The sequence below is a fragment of the Eulemur rufifrons genome, chromosome 1 (assembly GCF_041146395.1).
Source record: "Eulemur rufifrons isolate Redbay chromosome 1, OSU_ERuf_1, whole genome shotgun sequence".
In the NCBI taxonomy this organism is placed as follows: domain Eukaryota; kingdom Metazoa; phylum Chordata; class Mammalia; order Primates; family Lemuridae; genus Eulemur; species Eulemur rufifrons.
In genome coordinates, this window is record NC_090983.1 from 48,871,776 (window position 1) to 48,893,082 (window position 21,307).

The window sequence follows — 21,307 nt, forward strand, 5'->3', positions numbered from 1 at the left end:
AGCAGTTCCATCATCCTTCTCAGTTTCCTCTGACCTTCTCTCCTCCTTTCTACACAATGAATTCAGTTCAGTAGCTGTTTCTTGCTAATACCACATACAGACACTGTATATCATGCGCTGTGTAGACAAGAGAGACCAGGTCTTTGCTTTCAAGGACGTTCTTTCAGCCTTCTTAACTGCCATGCCAAGACCTTCTGTGATTTGACTCACCTTTTTCAGTTAATGTATCTTGAGCACCTACCATGAAAGGCACTTAATTTTAAGTACCTCTATTAACTAAATCTTCAAAATAAATTGATACGATAGATACTGTTATTATCTCCATTTCCTAGATGAAAAAGGCAAGGCAGAGAAGTTAAAAAACTTTCCCAGATAGTAAGTGCTACCTTTGTTCATAATTTTCCTGCTCTCTGTCCTTTTACCTTTCATTAGCTCCTTTATGTAGGTACTTCCCAGATTCCTCTGTCTGTTCTCTAAACTTACAGCACTTGCTGTTTCTGACTCATTAGGCATTTAATCATGATATGCTTTATGATAATTCTTGAATTTTTATATTTATTATTTAAGTCTTACATATTTTTAAGATTCTAAAGGTTTATGTTGTTTCCCTAATGACATTAAATGAGATAATGTCTGTGAATATAAAGTAGACACTAATTAAAATACTTTTCTGCCCATTTTTCTACCTTACAAAAAGACTCTAAGCTCCTTGAGGAGAGAAACTGTGTCTTACTATTTGTATTTTCGTAGCCCTGTGCAGCACCTTATACTTCATCAATGATCAGTAGTCAATAGATATGGATTTCTGCCCTTACTTAATTTTACTACTTGTTTCTTCAGAGCTCTGCACACTCAAATATGGGCTTACAGGACCTGGTAACTCACCATTCTCAGAGCATCTCACATTTTGTTAAAAAATCAAATAAACGTGAGCAGAAGTTATCTGCTCAGTAGAAATAGTTTTGGTGCATAAAACATTTATCTGGGTTGGTTTTGCCTTCCCTTTAGAACTTTAAATTCAAAATGGACCTCAGACTTTACTTACGATAGTGATTGGGAGAGAGATATGGAAAGAATAGCTCACATTTAAGGAAATACTAGGTAACATTAAGTTATTTAATTCTCATAACATCCCTATGAGATGAGTACTATCATCTTCATCCCCATCTTACATGTGAGGGAACTGGAGCATAGGAAGGGTGGACAGTTTGGGTATCTTGACCAAGAGCACGTGGCAAACCAGGGTTAGGGAAGGAATTTGAACCTGGCCATCTGACTCCAATTCTGTATTTCTGATCACTGTGCTATAGCTACCTGTTGAAATCACAATGCCATACCTATAGGCAGCCTCTAGTAAATTTACATAAAACCTGGATTTATCACAACTGATAATTGACATATGAAAATAACTGTGAATATAGTAAAATATTATAAAAGAAATCTTATAAAAGAATTTCTTTTAAAAGAAATCTTGAAAATATTTCTTATTCTAACATTTTCTTTGAACAGTATATTTAGTATACCTTTAAAATTATAGTATTTTCTAGCTCAAAGGAAAGTTATTGATCAGTTATAGAATCATGGAAAACCACCCTGGCCATATTTAAATCCTCTTTAGAGAAATGCTGCCAGGTACTTACATAGATTATTCTTGATTAGGCAGTGTTGAAGATACCTTTCCATTTTTCTCAAGTCTTGATTTTTTTTTTTAATTTAAGTTTTTGTTTTAAGTCAGTTTTTCTAATTATAGAAAAACTTGTTTATGGTATAGAAGAAACATCTGAATGAAGAGATTTAATGACTTGCCAAATGTCACACAGACATGAAGGTCCTAAGTCTCAGTCACACAATAAATATGTGAGAGCCTACAATGAACTCCACAGTGTTCTAGGCACTCGGCACATAGGTAAACAAAGCAGATCTAGGCCGGGCGTGGTGGCTCACGCCTGTAATCTTAGCACTCTGGGAGGCCGAGGCAGGCGGATTGTTTGAGCTCTGGGGTTCGAGACCAGCCTGAGCAAGAGCGAGACCCCTGTCTCTACTGAAAATAGAAAGAAATTACATGGACAGCTAAATATATATATATATAGAAAAAATTAGCCGGGCATGATGGCACAGGCCTGTAGTCCCAGCTACTTGGGAGACTGAGGCAGGAGGATTGCTCGAGCCCAGGAGTTTGAGGTTGCTGTGAGCTAGGCTGATGCCACGGCACTCACTCTAGCCCGGGCAACAGAGTGAGACTCTGTCTCAAAAAATAAATAAAAAAAAAAAGCAGATCTAGTCCCTCTCCTCATGGACCTTACCCCCTAATGGTCACCCAAGCAAATACTACAAGTAAGCACATAGTATGTTGGATATTCATGAGTGCTGTGCAAAGCTTGAAAAGAGTCAGGCGGATGATGGAGTAGAAAAAGAGTATGTGGTGATATTTTACAAAATGATAAGATAACATTTTACCAGAGATGATTGAAATGAGGGGCAGGCCCCACAGATAAGTGATGAAAGGGCATTCAAGACGGAGGGAGCAGTAAGTGCAAAGGCCCTGAGACAGGAGCCAAGGAACCTAGTGTAGCTGGAGCAGTTTGAGAGATGAGCAGAGTGCTGGGAGGGTGGTCAGGAAGGGTGGCTGGAGTGAGATCACAGAGGACTATGTTGGCCATGGTAAGGGCTTTAATTCTGAAAAAGAAGGAAAGCCATTGTCATGTTCTGAGGAGTGATGTGATGTGTGTCATCTAATATTTTTATAGACCCTCAGTATTTAAGGCACTGTTTTAGAAACTGCCAAGATTTTAGTAAGATAATATTTTTGCTTTCTAGAAGCATGACATCTAATGAAGATAAATTGTAAACAAGTAATTATAATAAAAGCATAAGTGAAATTAGTTCCATTATGTAAGTATAAGCTGAGCTCTGTGAGTGGAAGAGGGGTCCTCAGCTGTAATCAGAGAAATGGGTGAAGAGCTGCAGGGTACTGACCCCAGGAAATCACTGACAATCCCTTTGGATGTGAAGTGAGTGAGCTTGTTAAGCAGCTTCACCTCTTTCACACAGCTGTTCTAACTCAGCCTCGTCACCCTGGAAAGGCTCTAATGGAGTAGGAACAAGGAGGCAGGGTCTTAGATTGTTTGTTTGTTTGTTTCTGTTCTTAAAATATAATTATAAACATGTTAACAGTAGTATAGGAATTTATTAATAGTAGCACTTTAGTTCTTCAATATGCCCTTTATAAAGAGCATGACATGCTTCTAAATTAAGTATGTTGTTTTTATTTTTTTTTTTTTTTATTTTTTTTTTATTTATTTATTTATTTTTGAGACAGAGTCTCACTCTGTTGCCCAGGCTAGAGTGAGTGCCGTGGCGTCAGCCTAGCTCACAGCAACCTCAAACTCCTGAGCTCAAGCGATCCTCCTGTCTCAGCCTCCTGAGTAGCTGGGACTACAGGCATGCGCCACTATGCCCGGCTAATTTTTTCTATATATATTTTTAGCTGTCCATATAATTTCTTTCTATTTTTAGTAGAGATGGGGTCTCGCTCTTGCTCAGGCTGGTCTCGAACTCCTGAGCTCAAACGATCCGCCCACCTCGGCCTCCCAGAGTGCTAGGATTACAGGCGTGAGCCACCGCGCCCGGCCAGTATGTTGTTTTTAAAAGCAGTTTAAACCATCCTTCTGCTTTTAGGAATGAAGTAAAAAGAAAAAAAAAAAACAAAACCCAAAACTAATTTGTTTCAGGTACCTGAAAAACTATTTGGTGTTGCAATTTTGAAATAGTTACCTTTGCATTGTGTATATTTTCATTGTCTAGCTTAGTAAAACGTGAGAAAGTTCTGACTAAGGATATTTTTAAATACTCTACAAGATAAATTTAGAGTATTTTATGGCTTTTAAGATCATTACAGATGGTATTTGCAAACTTCATTACTTTGTTAGTCATAATGTACAGATTAATTTATACTATACTTTGAAATATAACTGTGTTGTTTGTATAAAACTTATTTAACAAAATGGTTGTGTAACCTGCATCTCAGAGATGTGGATGCCGATGACAAGAGAATACCACGTTATGGGAATGGTACACTCCTCTTGGTGGGAGAGCCCTCCACTGGACAGCTCTGTGTCTCAGTTCTCCTTCCTGCAAAGTTCCACCATGCACTGGTAGAATCCCTGAGTTGCTGCCACTTCTCCAAAGACCACTCAACAGCCAGCAACCCTGCCTAGGCTGATCTCTTTTGGGCTTGTATCCTAAGTCATGGCAGTCTTCCTAGATGCCTTGCTGGTGGGGAACTCCAAGAATTCCCTCATTACCTGAGCCCACAGATTGTGATTAGCTGTCAAGTTTGATTTCCTTTCCAAGTCTTTATTTGCTTTTGCTAACTTAGAAGTGATCATTGTATTGCCTCACCTTTTTTTCACCAAAGAATACTTAGTGGATCCCTTATTTTGTAATGCAAATCCAAAAATAGAGGACTTAAATTACTTTTTACTGAGATATGATTCACATATCATAAAAATCACCCTTTAAAAGTATGCAGTTCAGTGCTTTTTAGTATATTCATGGAGTTGAATATAATCATGCTAATTCTAAAACATTTTCATCAGCGCAAAAGAAACCCTGTGTTGCTGTCACTCCCCGTTCTCCCCTCCCCACAACCCCTCTCAACTACAAATCTGCTTTCTGTGCTTGTGGATTTTCCTATTCTGGACATTTTATATAAGTGAAATCATACAATATTTGTCCTTTTGTGTCTGCTGCTTTTATTTAGCCTAATGTTTTCAAGGTTCAGCCATGTTGTAGCATGTGCCAGTACTTCATTCCTTTCTATGGCTGAATGTTTCATTGTGTGGCTGAACCACATTTTGTTTTTCTGTTCATCAGCTGATGGGTGTTTAGATTGTTTCTACTCTTTGGCTTTTGTGAATTATGCTGCTGTGAACATTTCTGTGCAAGTTTTTGTGTGGATCTATGCTTCAGTTTGCTCACTTCTTAAATAGTTTTTCATTTACTTTGGAAGCTCAGCTTCTGTCCTTGCCTATCATCATCATTTTCATGATCCCACTGTTTCTCAGTAGAACTGGACATGACTTTCCCACGAGCCCTTTTGGAGGTGATGTGACTACTTAGAGGGGATAGGGAGGACTAGTAAAATCCCCTGGACTGTTGTTGGATTTAAATCCCAGGAAAAGTCTGTGTTTACCTCTCCTATAATGTATGTAGTTGTGAAACCTTTGGGTGGGGACAGCTTTCACTACCAAATCCTGGCTCTGCTAAGCAAAGCTGCATTTCCTTCCACTGTAGTGGAAAGAGGACAATCGAGATCCTTACATTAAGTCGACAAGTAAAATAGTAATAGTAATAATGATAGCTATGCAAAGTTTGGTCTTTAGGTCGGAGTTTTTCCCTTCAGAAGTTGTTGTATATTACTGAGATAGACTTCTGGGACATGTTTAGTAAATACTTGAATAATTCAATATGACATAGGAATATCACATTCTCAAACACTCAAGATAATATTTTGTGGCCAAGTAAGTGACTGAGAATGCAAAAGTGAGAGCGGAGGTAGATCAGACATGATCTGCTCAGCTTTGAATCGTTATGGACAGCAGGTGCTACCTCATCTCATTAAAAAGAGTACCAAGAAGCCCATTTTCAATGGTTTAATAATAGTTTCTTTTCTACATATTTTGAACTATCAATTCACAAATCTAATGCTTCTGGCAGTAAGGAAAGACAAGTACAAAGCACACTCGGCATCATTAATTACCTACTTCCCCGTGATCCCATTTTACAGATGAAGTAACTGAGAAGCTAGTAGGCCTGCTTGAATGTTGCTTTGATTCCTTCACTTTCTAAGACATTTACTTTCTATGCTTTTAGAGTAATTTTCTTGCCAAATTAGCTTGTAAATTGTTAACATTTCCTGAAGTGAGAAAAATAAATTGCTTGAGAAAATGAAAGAATATTCTGAAGAATTTTTTAAATTTACTAACAATGTAAACCAAACCATGTGAGATTAATTCTATTCTGTATATGGTTACACTTTAAACCTTCTTTCTTTAGAATTATGAAGAATAAAATCTGGAGCTTGTCTTAATACTTCGTAATTTTGTTTTGTTTTAGTGAAAAGTGTAAGGCTAGAGGATTCACCGTGATCGTGGATGGCAGGAAATCACAGTGGAATGTGGTAAAAACAGTAGTCTTAATGCTGCAGGTAATTTTATTTTTATCTGTCAGGAAATGGTTTTTATTTTACAGCAACATCATGGTGAAAATGGCAAATGCATTTCATTTATTGAACTATGTCAGGCCGCTCAGCAGTGACTGAATTCTGAAAATGCAGGTATCACTATGCGATTGTTCAATTTTTATAGGTTTGAATTTAAGTAGTGAGATAAATCTCAACAGTATTCTAAAGGTTTGTCATTAGTTGAAAATAATATGACACGTTTAAGTAATTTAGGCAAAGAGGTCAGTGATTTTAAAAGTGTGGGTGCAGACGTTATCAGAGTCATCTGGGAGCTTTTGCACTGTGTGATGTCTGTACCATTCTCCCCACTGCACCCCATTTTGTTGCTATAGGTAGGTAGCAAGATTGCGTAAGTTTAGTTTGAGGAAGTTTGTCAGGTGATTCTGGTATGTCTTTCCCTTCTAGTCCCCTATTCCCTCCACAAAACATCAGTATTTATGATGTTCTTATTATTTATTTATAACCCAGAAGAAATTTACTTAACAGCTATGTCCTCGGGGATTTTAGCAGTTCACAATTAGCATTTAATGAACACCTGTGATTGCAAAGTCCTTGAGCTCTGATGCCAGTCTTTCATTTTATATTTCCTTGTATTTCTCAAAGAATATTTCTGTGCTCCCTGGCATGTAATAGATGCCCGGTAAACATTTGTTGATTTATTTTTAGGGTATTGAAGATATTATGATTTGAAATGGAAAAATAAAATATTTGAGTGATTGGAGGGGCAGATTATTCTCATGCACCTGGCTTTCCTTAGAAGGGCTTCTAGGGAAGGTAAAATTTAGGTTTAATAAAAAGTTTATCTAATTTAAATGAAAGGAAGTGAAAAGGGCATTCCTGGTGGGGACTCTTGGTTATAGCTCAAAAATGAAGCAAATACAATGAAAGGAGTTGATGGCAGGCCAGTTTGGGGGAAATATAGGTTGACAGTAACATGGGATAGTGAACATTCAGTTAGGTGAATGTCAGTGTTATTAAAAAAAAGATCAAGAATTTTAAATGAATTTGAGAAATATAATTGGCAGCTGCTTCAGGGTTCTACAGAAAGAAATGTAATTTAAAAATTTAAATTACAACTAGGGAGAATAATTCTTAATGTTTTATCATTTATATATGATAATTGGGAAAAAGGACTTTGAGGGGTGGGAACTAAGTGCTAATTTTAGTTTTTAGTTTTAGTGCTTAATATGGTTCAGATACTGTGCGAAGTAAGCTTGCTATATAAATTAGCTCATTTAATTTTAGTCTCACAACCTTGCACATCAGGTCTGTTACCCCAAAGTTCAACTGAGGTGCCAGGATTTTAGATAATTTAAAATTGGAACTTGGCACAACTTAAGCCCCAGGCCTTGGAGTCATCATTTACAAGGTGTATATTTACCAGTGACTTGTATTTGAGGTGGTCCCCAAATTATCTAGCCATTGCCTCATTCTTCTTAAATGTTTGACCTAAACTTTCCTTACTGGAATCACTCTAATATGTTAGAAAGAACATAGCCTCGGAAGGATCAGTTTTTAAGGGAGCACAAATTGGCATCCCATAATAACTTTTTCTTTCAAAAAATGTTTCCAGCACTTTTATATTCCAAATCCTGAAGATTAACTCTTCTCTGTGAAAGTTGTTAAAATAACTATTGGGTGAAAAATCCATTAATTATGACCTTGTGTTCTTCCTTTCATCCTGTCACTCAACTGTGTCACAGATGAGCTGTTTGGGACTTGCTGTTTGAACTGGACTTTGATCAATGGCAGTTTTGAAGAACAGTCAATGGATGATTTAATCCCCTCTTGCGATTTCTTTTCTGATAGGTATTTTAACAACTTTTGGATATATTAATAGTTAACATTTTCAGAAGTTGCAGTGGCCTGTCTATTCCTAGTCAGACAATTTCTACATCTGAAGTCATTCATTGGTTTTATCTCAAAAGGGACTGGGGTCAGCTGTTTGGGAGCCCAGATATCAGTACTGGCTCTGCCTATAACTTGTATTCTCTAAAATGAGGGGCTTGGTTTGTCTTGTTTATCCCAGCTTTCATATTCAGTGATTTTCAAATAATAATCTTATACAAGGCAATATGTGAATAAACTTCACATCTACCTTAAATTTTCCAGCCCCTCTAATAAAAGCTTTGACAACATTGAATTAATTTTATTTAGCTTAGTCATAGCCCAATCATTGTAGGGGAAACTAGATTTCTAACGTGCCCAATGACATGTTTACAGCAAAAGGTTTTCTGTTTTCTCCTTAAAAAAATGATTATTCAGTGCTGTTGTTTATAGTCTAGTATAGAGGTTGGGCCCTTGAGTTTATAAATAAAGTTTTCTTAGAACTCAACCAGGCCCACTCATTTATATATTGTCTATGGCTGATTTCACACTACCTCAACAGAGTTGAATAGCTGGGAAAGAGACTTTATGGCTGCAAAGTCCAAAGTATTTATTGTTAGGACCTTTGAGAAAGAATTTACCAACCCCTGGTCCTAGAACATATGAATTAGTGTGATAGAACTTCAGACTCAAACAGACCTGATTTCTATTCTAGCTTCATGACTTTTTAACTCTGTTACCTTAGACAAGTTACTTTAGTTCTCTGAAGCTCAAGTTACTATTCTGTCAGATTGGGAGAGTGGGATCTGCTTGTTAATGAGGATTTTATTCAACAGTTTTTTACGGAGTGTGTTTTATATGTTAGACATTGTCATAGGCACTGGAAATATAGGGGTGACATGACAGATAAGATACCTGTCATTGGGAAGCTTATATTCTGCTTGAGGGGTCAGACAGTAAGCAATTAATCAAATTAATAAATAATGTACTGTCCGATGGCGATAAATACTATGTTGAAAAATGCAGCAGTAAAAGGAAATTGAGTCAGATGGTGCGACTTTAGATAGGGTAGACTGGGAAGGCCTCTCTGAAGAGGGAATATTTGAATAGAATCTGAAATAAACTGAGGGAGCACTCCAAGGTATAAGGCAAAGGATGTTTCATATAGAGGAAATGGCATGGGTGAAGACCTGGGGTGGGGACAGACTAATCATATTCCAGGAGCAGTGAGAAGGTCAGCGTGGCTATAGTAGAGGAGTGAGCTAGGAGGGGAGAGGTGTGGGGTGAGATCTGAGAGGTCAACAGGGACCCTATAGGCCTTGTTAAGGAGTTTGAATTTCATTCTCAGCATGAGACAGTGTCAAGCAGGGAGGCCTGTTACAAGGATATTTTAGAAAGCTAGCTAGTTGGGGGATATTAACAATACAGGTGGTAGAAATGGTTAGATTCAAAGTATATTTTGAAGTTAGACTCTATGAGACTTGTTGATAAAATATATATGGAATACTTATTAATTCAACAACTGTTAATTTCCATTCTTCTTTAGGTAATACGAATAACTATATCTAGCAAATGTGAAGTTGTATTTGTCAAAGATTAGTTCTTTGTCTTCTTCAAGTTAATAATCATGAGAAAAATTTTATGAGAAAATTGATTTTACATCTTTTGAAGAAATTCTCCAAGATGATTGTGCTAGAAATTTTTTTCTCATATCATAGAAAAATCAAATCTAGTAATTTCTCAACCAAAAATTAAATCTTGCCATTTAATCTAAATATATTCCTAGTACATAGGTTCAATAAAATTATGTACTTTGTTTATTTTTTATTTTTTATCTTTTTGAGACAAAGTCTTGCTCCGTTGCCGGGGCTAGAATGCAGTGGTGTCATCATAGCTCACTGCAACTTTCAACTCTTGGGCCCAAGTGATCCTCTTACCTCAGCCTCCGAAGTAGCTAGGACTACAGGTGTGCACCACCAAGCCTGGCTAATTTTTAAATTTAAAAAAAAAATATTATCGAAACGAGGTCTTGCTATGTTGCTAAGGCTAGTCTCAAATTCCTGGCCTCAAGTGATCCACCCACCTCAGCCTCCCAAGGTGCTAGGATTACAGGCATGAGCCATTGCACCCAGCCTGTACTTCATACATTGATGCAAAATGATTCACATGTACTGGCTGTGTTATATTATATGAAATCTTTTCTGAATCAACTTTTCTTTCAAGTACTTCTTTATTGCTATGTATCTTTCAAAGTTTGGAGAATTTCTTCTACTTTATTTTAATTATTTTCTAAAGGTCTCTTAGCCAAAACATGAATATCTAGTAATTTATAAATTTAATAAATTGTTCATTTTACATGTGTAATTTGTAATTATTTTTCTGTATTTTATAGAACGTTGTTCCAGCTGAGGTGTCCCTTGTTTGTGTAGTGAAGCCAGATGAATTCTGGGATAAGAAAGTAACACATTTCTGTTTTTGGAAAGAAAAGGATAGACTTGGCTTTGAGGTAAATATAATCTATAAAAAAAGAACAGAAGTGTGTTATATCTTTAAAAATAGGATTTGCTGGTATTATTTTGTTCAGCATTGGTTACCAAGCGATATTTTAAGCAGTGCTTAATTATTGCATAAGTAATAATTAGTATATAGTCAGCACTCAGATACTTACTGAATGAGTTATGATTCTTTATTAAAGACCACGAAAGCTTTCTTGTTTTCATTTATATCACTACTTGTGAACTCCTTTGAATAAGTGGACCTTTTGTATTTATTAATAAAAATTTCTTATTACATTTCCAAAAGAAAAGTTAACAAATACTAAGAAATCCTAGACATTTGGAAATTGAAGTCAGTGTCGATTTTCTGTGATATGTCATAATTATAATTATTTTTTAGTATCTAGCTTGGTTTTGATACATAAAGACAATTACCTGTTATTTACTACTGACTTTCCTCTCTCTCTTTCTCTTTTACTTGTATGAAAGTACATCTTATTATAGGTTAGAAAGAAGCTCTAAGAAGGAATATAAATATAAACAATTTGTTACAGTTTCCCTTCCATACCTATTAATTGCCAATTTCCCAGTAGGAGAATTGATACATACCAAACTTTACAGTGTTTAAGTGTGGAAACTTTGAAGGATACAAAGTCCAACCCCACCCCAGTCTAATATAGACCTATGGACCTTTGGAATGCTTACAAAGAGTCAGACAGTCAAGATTGTCATTTTGGACTTTGTCATATTATATAGCCATTTTTATTTTCACTGAAGTCAATGTCAGTATATTTTTGGTATGGAGGGAACATCATCAATGTATATTAGATAGAAAGATTTAAGAAAGCCTAGTTTATTCTTTTTTTTGGGTATATTATATTTGTACATATTTATGGAGTACATATAAAATTTTGTTACATGCATAGAATGTGTAATGATCAAGTCAGGGTATTTATCATCCTGGTTTATTCTTAAATGAGATAGCTTGACATGTTCCAAAAATGTATAGTTTTTTCTTCACTTTAAAAAAGTTTAAGCAGTGAAATTTGTCCATTTAGTGTGCAGTTCTGAAAGTTACAACAAACACACAGTTATGAATCTCCTACCATAATCAAAAAATCAGGAAATATCTCATCACTCCCAAAATTCCTCCATACTTCTGTAGTCAACTCCTTCTCCATCTTCAGCCTCTGCTTGGTGGTAGAGGAAAACTGTTTCTCTACTCACAAGTTGGGGATTCCCATAACTCCCTCCTCAGGTTTGCTATATTGGCTCAGAGAACTCAGGGAAACACTTTACTTACATTTACCAGTTTGTTATAAAGGATACAAATGAACAACCAGATGAAGAGATACATAGGGTGAGGTCTGGAACAGTCTCAGGAGCTCTGTCCCTGGGGAATTGGGGTATACCACCTTCCTGGTCTGTGGATGATATGTTCATCAACACAGAAGCTCTCAAAATTTTATACTTTAGGAGTTTTTATGGAGGCTTCATTAAAAGGCATGATTGATTAAATATTTGACTATTGGTTATTAACTCAATCTCTACCTCTTCTTTCTTCCCTGGAGGTAGGAGGGTGGGGCTGAAAGTTCCAGCTCTCTAATCATTCCTTGGTTTTTCTGATGACCAGCCCTCATCTTGAAGCTGTATAGGGGATTCCAGGGACACCAGCTACCTGTTGTCTCTTGAGCATACAAAAAGACACTGTTATCACTCCAGAGGTTCCAGGAGTCTTAGAAGTCCTTAGGTCAGGAAATCGGGACTAAGACCAAATATAAAAAAAGATGCCCTTATCACCTAGAAATTACCAGGGTTTTAGGAGCTCTGTGCCAGGAACCTGGGACAAAAAGCAAATGTGTAGTTCTTATATCACAGTAAGACAGATGGTGTCTGTTCTTTTGCTTTTTTTTTTTTTTTTTTTAAATCTTTTGTTTTCTTGTTATTGAATTTTGAGAGTTTTTATGTATTTTGGATGAAAGTCATCAGATACATGATTTACAAATATTGCATCCTGTTGTGGTGTTTGCATTTTCATTCTCTTAACATTTTTCTAGGAGAAGTTTTTTTAACTTTGTGAAGTCCAGTTTTTCAGTTTTCTTTTATAAATCAGACTTTTGGTGTCATATCTGAGAAATCTTTGCCTATCTCAAGGTCACAAAGATTTTCTCTCATGTTTTCTTCTAGAAGTTGTATAATTTTAGGTTTTAAATTTACATCTAGGATCCATTTTGAGTTAAAGTTTGTGAGCTATGGTCAAGAATATGTATTTTATGATTTTAGTCATTTTAAATATGTTAAGGTTTGATTTTTGACCTATATGGTCTATCTTGGTGAGTTCCTTATGTACTTACAAGATACGTATTCTGCTATGTTGGGTGGAATGTTCTGTAACTGTCAAGATGATTCATAGTGTTGTTCAGGCCTTCTTTGTTCTTGGTAATATTCTGTTTACTTGTTCTTTCAATTACTGAAAGAGGAATATTTCAGTCTGCAACTGGAATTGTGGATTTCTCCTTTCTTTTCTGTCAGTTTTTGCTTCATATATTTTGAAGCTTTGTTGTTTAATGCATAAAGATTTAGAATTGTTAAATTTTCTTGGTGAGTGCAGACCACTTTATCATTATTAAAGGTCCTTATATTTGGTTCTGAAGTGTACATTGTCTGATATTAATATGACTATTCCAGCTTTTGCATATTGTATCTTTTTCCATTCTTTGACTTCTATCCACTTATATTTAAAATGGATTTTTTGTAGATACCATAAAGTTGGGTCTGCTTTCATATCCAATTTGATAATCTCTTTTCGTTGGTGAAAATTTATATTGGTGACCATTTATATTTAACGCATTGATTGATATAGTTGTATGGAGTCTACCATCTTGTTACATTTTATGTATTTTTTTGTTTTTTTCTACCTTTAGGATTGAATATTTTTTATGATATCTTATCTCCATTATTAGCTTATAATTTATATCTCTTAATTTTTTTAATGATTGCCCTAGGGTTTACAGTATATATCTTTAATTAATCAGAGTGTTACCTTCAAAGTATGTACTACTTCACAGCAAGTAGAAGGACCTTAAAATAGTATATCTCCAACACTTCCCTCCTATTGTTGTCATATGTTTTACTCCTACTGTGCTATATAACACAGTGCATTGCAGCTATTTTTGCTATATACAGTCTGTTGTCTTTTACAGCAATTAAAATTTAAAAAATGAATTTTATATTTACCTTCATTTATGCCATTTCTGATGTTCTTCATTTCTTTTTGTAGATTCAACTTTTTGTCTGATACTGCATTACTTCTGCCTAATGTACTTCTTTTAATATATCTTTCAGGACAAATCTGTTGACATTAAATTTTCTCAGCTTTTTTTGCCTGAAAAAAAATCTTTATTTCTGTTTCAGTTTTGAAAACTATTTTCGATGGGTATAAAATTTTGTTTCATAGACTTTTTTTTTTCTTTCAGCACTTTAAATATACAGTTTACCCTTGAACAATGTGGGAGTTTGGGGCACCAATCCCCTGCACAGTCAAAAATCCAGATATAACTTTTGACTCTCCCAAAAGTTAAGTACTAATAGCCTACTGTTGACCAGAAGCCTTACTAATAACATAAATAGTTGATTAACACATATTTTGTATGTTATATGTACTATATTCTTACAATAAAGTCAGCTAGAGAAAAGAAAATGTTAAGAAAGTCATAAAGAAGAGAGAATATATTTACTATTTATTGAGTAGAAATGGATCATCATAAAGGTCTTCATCCTCATCATCATGATTAGTGGGCTGAGAAGGAGGAAGAAGCAGAAGGGTTGGTCTTGCTGTCTCCGTGTGGCAGAAGTGGGAGAAAATCTGCATGTAAATGGACTCACAGTTTAAATCCATGTTGTTCAAGGGTCAGTGTATTTAAAAGTGTCTTCTTTTTTTACTTTTTATTTAAAATTTTTTTTTAAGAGATGGGCTCTCATTATGTTGCCCAGGCTTGCCTCAACCCCCTGGGTTCACGCTGTTCTCCTGCCTCAGCCTTCCGAGTAGCTGGAACTTCAGGTGTGTACGACTGCACCTGGCTTAGAAGTGCCTCTTATTGCCTTGGCCTTCTCACTTCCATAGTTTCTGAAAAGAAGTCTGCTGTCACTTGTATCTTTGGTCCTCTTTGTTTGTCCTATGTCTTTTTTCCCCTTTGGCCACTTCAAGATTTTTACTTTGATTTTGGTTTTCAGCAGTTTTATTTTGTGATGTCTAGATATGTTTTATTTGGTATTTATTCTGTTCGATGTTCTCTGTACTTCTTGGATCTCTGGTTTCATGTCTGCCATTAGTTTTGGAAAATTCTTAGATGTTTTCTTTTCAAATATTCCCTCTGCCCCATTCTTTTTTTCTACTCCTTCTGGAATTCCAATTGAATGTATATTAGAACATTTGAAATTTTTTCAGCATTTTTGGTTGGTTTTCTGTGTTATTTTTTCCCCCCATGTTTTTATTTTTGTGTTTCAGTTTGGGCATTTCCTATTGATCCATTTTCAAGTTCACTGTTTGTTTCCTTGCCTGTGTTGAGTTTATTGATGAGATCACTGAAAAGTTTCTTCATCTCTGTTACCATGTTTTTTGTTTGTAGCATTTCTATTTTATTCTTCCTTATAGTTTCTATTTCTTTTCTGAAATTCCCCATCTGTTCTAGAATGTTATCTTGTGGTCTCTATATCATAGTTATCTTAAATTTTCTATCTCATAGTTCTGTCTGGGTCTGTCTTACTCTGGTTATGCTGTTTGCTTTGTTTCTTGACAGTGGGTTGTCTTCTTTCTTGCTTTTTTAAGGGCCTTTTTATGTTTTATTGAACATTGGACACCTTGTTTAGGATGGTAGAAACTGAGGTAAGCATTAATATAGTAGTATTCATGCCTGTACATGGGCCTATCTTGCCTTTTGCTGGGCTTTCAGTAGGTTAGGGGAAGGATTGAGTTATTCTAGTCAGGGTTGAATGGCTTTGGGTTTTGTTACTGCTGCTGTTATCCTCGGTGCACTACAGGCTTCACATTCCTGTAGTTACTTTGTGTTGAAGATGGAGGCTGGTTTACCAGAGATATTTTTTTCTGCATCATTTGTTCCATCCTGCGCTATAGGTCTTTCCTTTGTGCCTGTGCCTTAGAGAAGGTCTCTGTCTCTACACAACTGACCCTCCCTCAGCAATAGGCTGATGTTACTTGTTACTCAGTATGTCAGAGAGGCATTCTCTGTTCTGATTCAGCCTCAATATTAGACTGGCTCTTGTGTCCCTGGGCCTGGGAGTCCTCTCGGTGATGTTGCTCCTGTCCCCGCCATAGTTTGGGCTTGTAATATATTCCTGCCTCCATGCCCTCTCCTGGAATTCTTTCCCTTCTTCCAGTTATGATGAGACTTCATTTGCTCCCTAAGGTCAGGAGGGTTTGCTGCCTTTCCTTCAGCACCTTAAGGTTTTTTTTGACAGGCGACATAGCGTTGAAGAATCTGGGCTGTGCTTCATGCCCTTCCAGTAGTGGCTGCTGTTTCCCTCACCCAGGCATATACTCTGAGAGGCTTGTTTCAAATCTCTTACCCTTCCTCTCCCTGAGCTTTCTCATAAATCCCCAGGAGGTCTCTAGAGAAGAGCCTGTGAGTGAGTATGAATTTTTTCTGTGTCTTTACTTCTCAAGGATTCTATATTTTAGAATATAGAACCTAACCTTTATTATACATGACCTTTATTTATTCATTAAAAATTTTAGTTGAATTTTTCTTACCTGGCTTGTATGATGTCTGGCATTTTCTCCAGGTAAGCGAAGGCTCTAGTTCCATCTCTCCTTGAAGACACAGGACTTTACTTAAATTTCAGGTTAATTGGTTTTCCTGTGAACTTAGCTCTCCAATGGATTCCAAAAAGTTGTTAATTTATATGTATTTTTTGTAATTGTTGTAAGGGTTGGAGCAAATGCTCTTTCTAGCTTTCTATATCCTAAGTATAAGCCAGATTTTTCCCCCCACTTTTATCTTGCAACTTTTGTCATTGGTAGACGCGACTATTATGTAGAGTTAGTGGAAGAATGTGTGCCAGTAGCATGAGGGAAGATGGCCTTGGCTACTGGATTACATTAGGAAGAGTGTTACCCAGATAGTTGTGTGGTAAACTGCATCCCAGGGAAGAGAGACAAATGTGTAGGGAGGGAAGAAAGTAAAAGCTGAAGCCAGGAAGTTTGACTGTTGCTGTAAGAGTCAGGATCATGGTGAGTGAGGTCTTCAGACAGGCAGTGAGGCCTGCAGTTCATGGCCAGGGGCATGCAGGAAATGTTGCTCTGAGAGAATACAAAGTGAACAGGAGTCAGTGGTTTGGAAACTAAAGCTGTGAACACTGAGTAGGGGAGAAGGGGATCCCTTTTATGAGGAGCTCGTCACATCCTGCTTACGCATAGGCACTTGCTTAGAAATGCTATGCCTAGTTGGATCTTATGCTATATAAATGAATAGTGACTAAATACCTTGCATCTTACAGGATAAAATAAAAGAATTCCTATCTGCATTGGTATGATGTCATAGATTGTTGTTTTAAAAGGGAATGCTAAAGCTTCTTATACCAATATGTTTTCTTAGACAGTGAAGCACTGGGCACTTATTAAAAGCCTGATGTCCTAAAGAGATGAGAGTAATTTCAAATGTTGGTTGATATGCTGCCAAACATAGTCAACCTTTACAGGGCAGTTCAACACCAGCCATTAAATGATACTTAGAGCTCTGTATAATTAAATTCAATATAGATACTTGTTATATTTCCCTGGTGTTATTTTGGATAATTTGGGCTATCGTAATTAAGCCTGTGTTTTTGTATATATTCTAAATATTTTTAAAAGTGTAACTTTATTGTGAGTATTACTGGTGTGCCTGTAACCATGAATATATGTGTGACTTTATAGAATTATTTATAACAAAAATTTATTACCATTTACCCACATCGTTCATCAAATAAACACCCAGTGGTCATTTTGGTGACATCCTGTTCCCACATGATTTCACATTTTCTTGCCCATCATTCTTCCTAATTTTTTTCTTCTAGCTGACTTTCCTCCTATTCACTTCTCTGTTTTTCATTAGCCATCGAATAGTCATCTCTCATTGCTAATCTTAATATTTTTCCATGTATCATATCCGAAATAGGTATCTACCTGTTCAGTTTCCTTTTTAACAACTCACATATTATATATTCAAGTACTTTATGTTTTTCAGCAGCATTGTACCTGCTGACTTTGATAGATTTTGTTGGTTAGATGATAGTATCTATAGTCTATCTAATGACAAGATAAAATTGAAGTAGTACTGGCATTAATCTTATCCTCAAATTTAGAGATTAATAATCAAAAGGGTCTCCACTCTTCTATTCTTTATTGTCACTCATGACGTAAAAGTGTTATTTGTTGGTAATGGTAACCAGCCACCATTCTATAATAAATTGCTCTCTTATCTCTTAATACTGTGTCTGATCCTGTTCTTTTTGGAGATCATACTAATGGTAGGATGCAGGACCAAAGACTTTCATCATGTTCCCCTCTCAGGAACACCTCTGGCTCCATTTATTCTGATTCTTTCCAGTTTTTGTAGAAACTTATTTTCTTTTAGTGAGAAAAATATTCTCCAACAGTTACAAGCAAACATACACATTGAAATAGTGTATGTATGGACGTGTACACACGTGAATGTTTGCTAGGTGCACAAATACATATAAAGACATTTTTATTCTGGATCTTACATACATTCTTAGCATAAGTGAAAGAAAAATAAAACATATTAAATGCTTGCAGAATGAAAGTTTTAGTGTTAAGTTCTTTGGAAATGTTTTGTTAGGAAAAGATAAATGTTCTACTTACAGATGAAAGAATGAGAGTAAAGGAAAAACAAGTTTTGAGTCTTTTTATAAGTTAGATTCCAGAATAAAGAACATCTTCATAAATGTTTTGACTAAAGACCATATGGCAATTATCTTTGTCTTCAAACTTGTTGAATCATGGTATTTGCTAGTTAACATAATATTGTAGTTTAGTTATTTGATTTGTCTTGACCTCTCTAACATATATAAAATAAAGGAAAAAGTAATATTTATGTAGGACTTTACTAGTAAAATATTTTTTATGTTTTTTATTTCCTTTGAAAGAACTTGACAAAAGTTTTAAATGCTTGTGTAGGGTAGTAATCTTTTTTTTCTGTCTTCCTTTCTGTAGTTCTACTGTTTTATTCTGGTGCCCTTTGTGCTAGTTAATAGGTTTCAAATTTCTTTGGGAGTGAGGGATAGATCTGATACTGCTTAGTAAAATGATAGCTGCTTTGAATAGCCTTTTTCTTCATACATTTAATGTTATCCATCCATATAGAATATTCATGGAGATGAATTTGAAAACAATTAATAATTATTTAGCAGTTGAATCAGAATATGATCCCCATCACATTCCTAAATTGAGAAAGCGTATGTTAAAGTATAATTTTCGTAAATGTAAAATCATGATTCTCATGCAAATGTAAAATGAGCATAAGTCAAATATATTATTCGACTCATTCATAAATGAGGTGATTTGTAAGGTGTGGTTCAAAGAGCATTTGAGGAATTTAGGGTTTTTATAGGCACATAAGATTGCCCAGTTAGATACAAAATTAGTTATCGTTCTACAGATAAGTTTTAATCTTTGAGGATATTTCTTATTCCACTGGACAGAAATTTACCAATTTTACTAAACAGATAGTATTTGCATTTCTTCTGGACAAAATCTATAAGTTAATTTTTACCCCTACAGAGGTTGAAACCTGCTGGTCAGTCTATAGAAAGTCGATCAAAGGTACAAGCCCAGCACTGCATGAAAGAACACCCAGTAGTATTCTTTTGTCTGTTGCTAAGATTTAGATAGTTTTTCTGACAGATGAATTATATTTTTTATATGAGGATATTTTGTAAAATTTGATTTTAGACATTAATAACATACTGAACATTCTATTACTGCAAAATAATAGAAGGTATTTTCCAAAATTTGATATTTTAGTTTTCTTATCAGTCTCTCTTTAAACTTTGTATTCCAAGCAGAGATAGCATTATTTTAGTATTTTCTTGCATCATTTTCCAAATGATGTTCCAGAGGATTTATAGTCTTAAAAGAGAATTTTTTAAACAATTGCCTTTTTAAAAAATAAAGCAGTGTTTTTCACTTAAAATATATTAGTTTGAAAACTTTTAACTATCAGTTAACTAGTTAGCAGGAGATCTGTCAGTTGCTCAGATTTATTACTCAGCTAAAAATTATAATTCATATGGTGCTTTTATCTATTAAACAATTGCAAGTGAATCATGGGTCAATAACGAAGATTCAGTGATATTTGCTATATAACAACTTAGTAAGAAGCATAAAGATGATAATTCTGTAAATTTGCTGTAAGACAATTACTCCAAGATGTGTAAATTGATCAAAATTGTTATATAATATATCATGATGTCTTTAGTACTCTAAAAATAATGGTAAAAAAGATAGTATGTAGTGCAGTTAAATCAAATTTGGTTTTTCGTTTATGGAAACTAAAGACTTTTTATGTATTCAAAGAGTTGTCTACAAGGTCAAAGTTGCCAATCTTTTCTCATAGACAGTTGTTTAAAAAGAGATACAAAAATTACAAAAATAAGTCAGCTGGAGTTTTCTTAAATATAAAAGTTAAAATTTCAAATATCAGGTTATGAAAATAGTTCCCTCTCGATTTTTGATACAATAACTATTTTTACATTAGCTAAAGATAATTAATATCATGTTAAGTGGGAAAAATCAAAATTGGTTTTTCTTTTTATCTTGGTAGAATATGTTATTTAAGATGGTATTATGAAGTTTGCTTCCATTCAGTATTTTATAATATTGGTAATTCAGTAAATCCTTTTTAAAAAATCTTAAAACAAGGTCATTGTATACTACTTTATTAATATCGGTGAAAAATACTATAGAATGACATGGAGAGTGTTCATGAGATTTTCATAACTGGGAAATAGTGCTTAATTATTGAGTCACAGTGGGCCAATCTAAAGAAATGCTGAATGCTTTTGGAAAATTTACTCTTTTAAATATTTTCCAAGAAATGAAAATGTTGAGTTTGTGGTTCCATTTTCTCCATAGGTAAGGAATTATTTGATTTTTATGGTTTGCCTTTAAGCTAGAATATGGTGTTTATATAAATGAGTCACCTAGTTAGAATAGGTGAAAATGTCAGTAAATATTTGAAAGAAAGTTTTATAGAATAAAGAACTGATTATATGCTTGATTAATATAATTATATACATTTGTGGCTTTTTGTACTTCAATAAATTTTGCTCTAATTCACAATGTTATTTCTTATTAATCATTTCACTGGAAGATTTTCAAAGCCTTTTTTTGTAGCTTTGGAAGATGTGTCTTTAAAAGTTTCAACAATTGGGTCATTATTTTTGTGTCTTCATATTTAGAATCATAGGGTAAAAATAAATTATACATAATACACATGATATAAATATGATTTTGGGTGGGTCCTTGTGTTCTGATTTTGGTTTTAATTTTATTGATGATTGCTCTTTGAGTCTGGACTTTAAAAAAATCTGATTATGTATCTTTCCTTGCTTTTTCCCTCTCTTCAACAGGTAATATAAACATTCCCCATTAGAGGAAAACAACTTTCTGATTTGCACTGCTTTATGTTTAAAATTTCATACAGATTTGCTATATTAGTAG

The 21,307-nt window shown here is 34.9% G+C and overlaps 1 protein-coding gene across 1 annotated transcript in view; it reads left to right on the forward strand.

Annotated features, from left to right (window-relative positions):
* The window catches only part of SESTD1 (SEC14 and spectrin domain containing 1), a 98,047-nt gene that overhangs the window by 44,061 nt on the left and 32,679 nt on the right, over positions 1 to 21,307 (forward strand). Inside the window, exons 4-5 of the mRNA XM_069470226.1 lie at positions 6,118 to 6,208; positions 10,464 to 10,577. Coding sequence (XP_069326327.1) covers positions 6,118 to 6,208; positions 10,464 to 10,577 — 205 coding nt within the window. The remainder of the gene's footprint in view (positions 1 to 6,117; positions 6,209 to 10,463; positions 10,578 to 21,307) is intronic.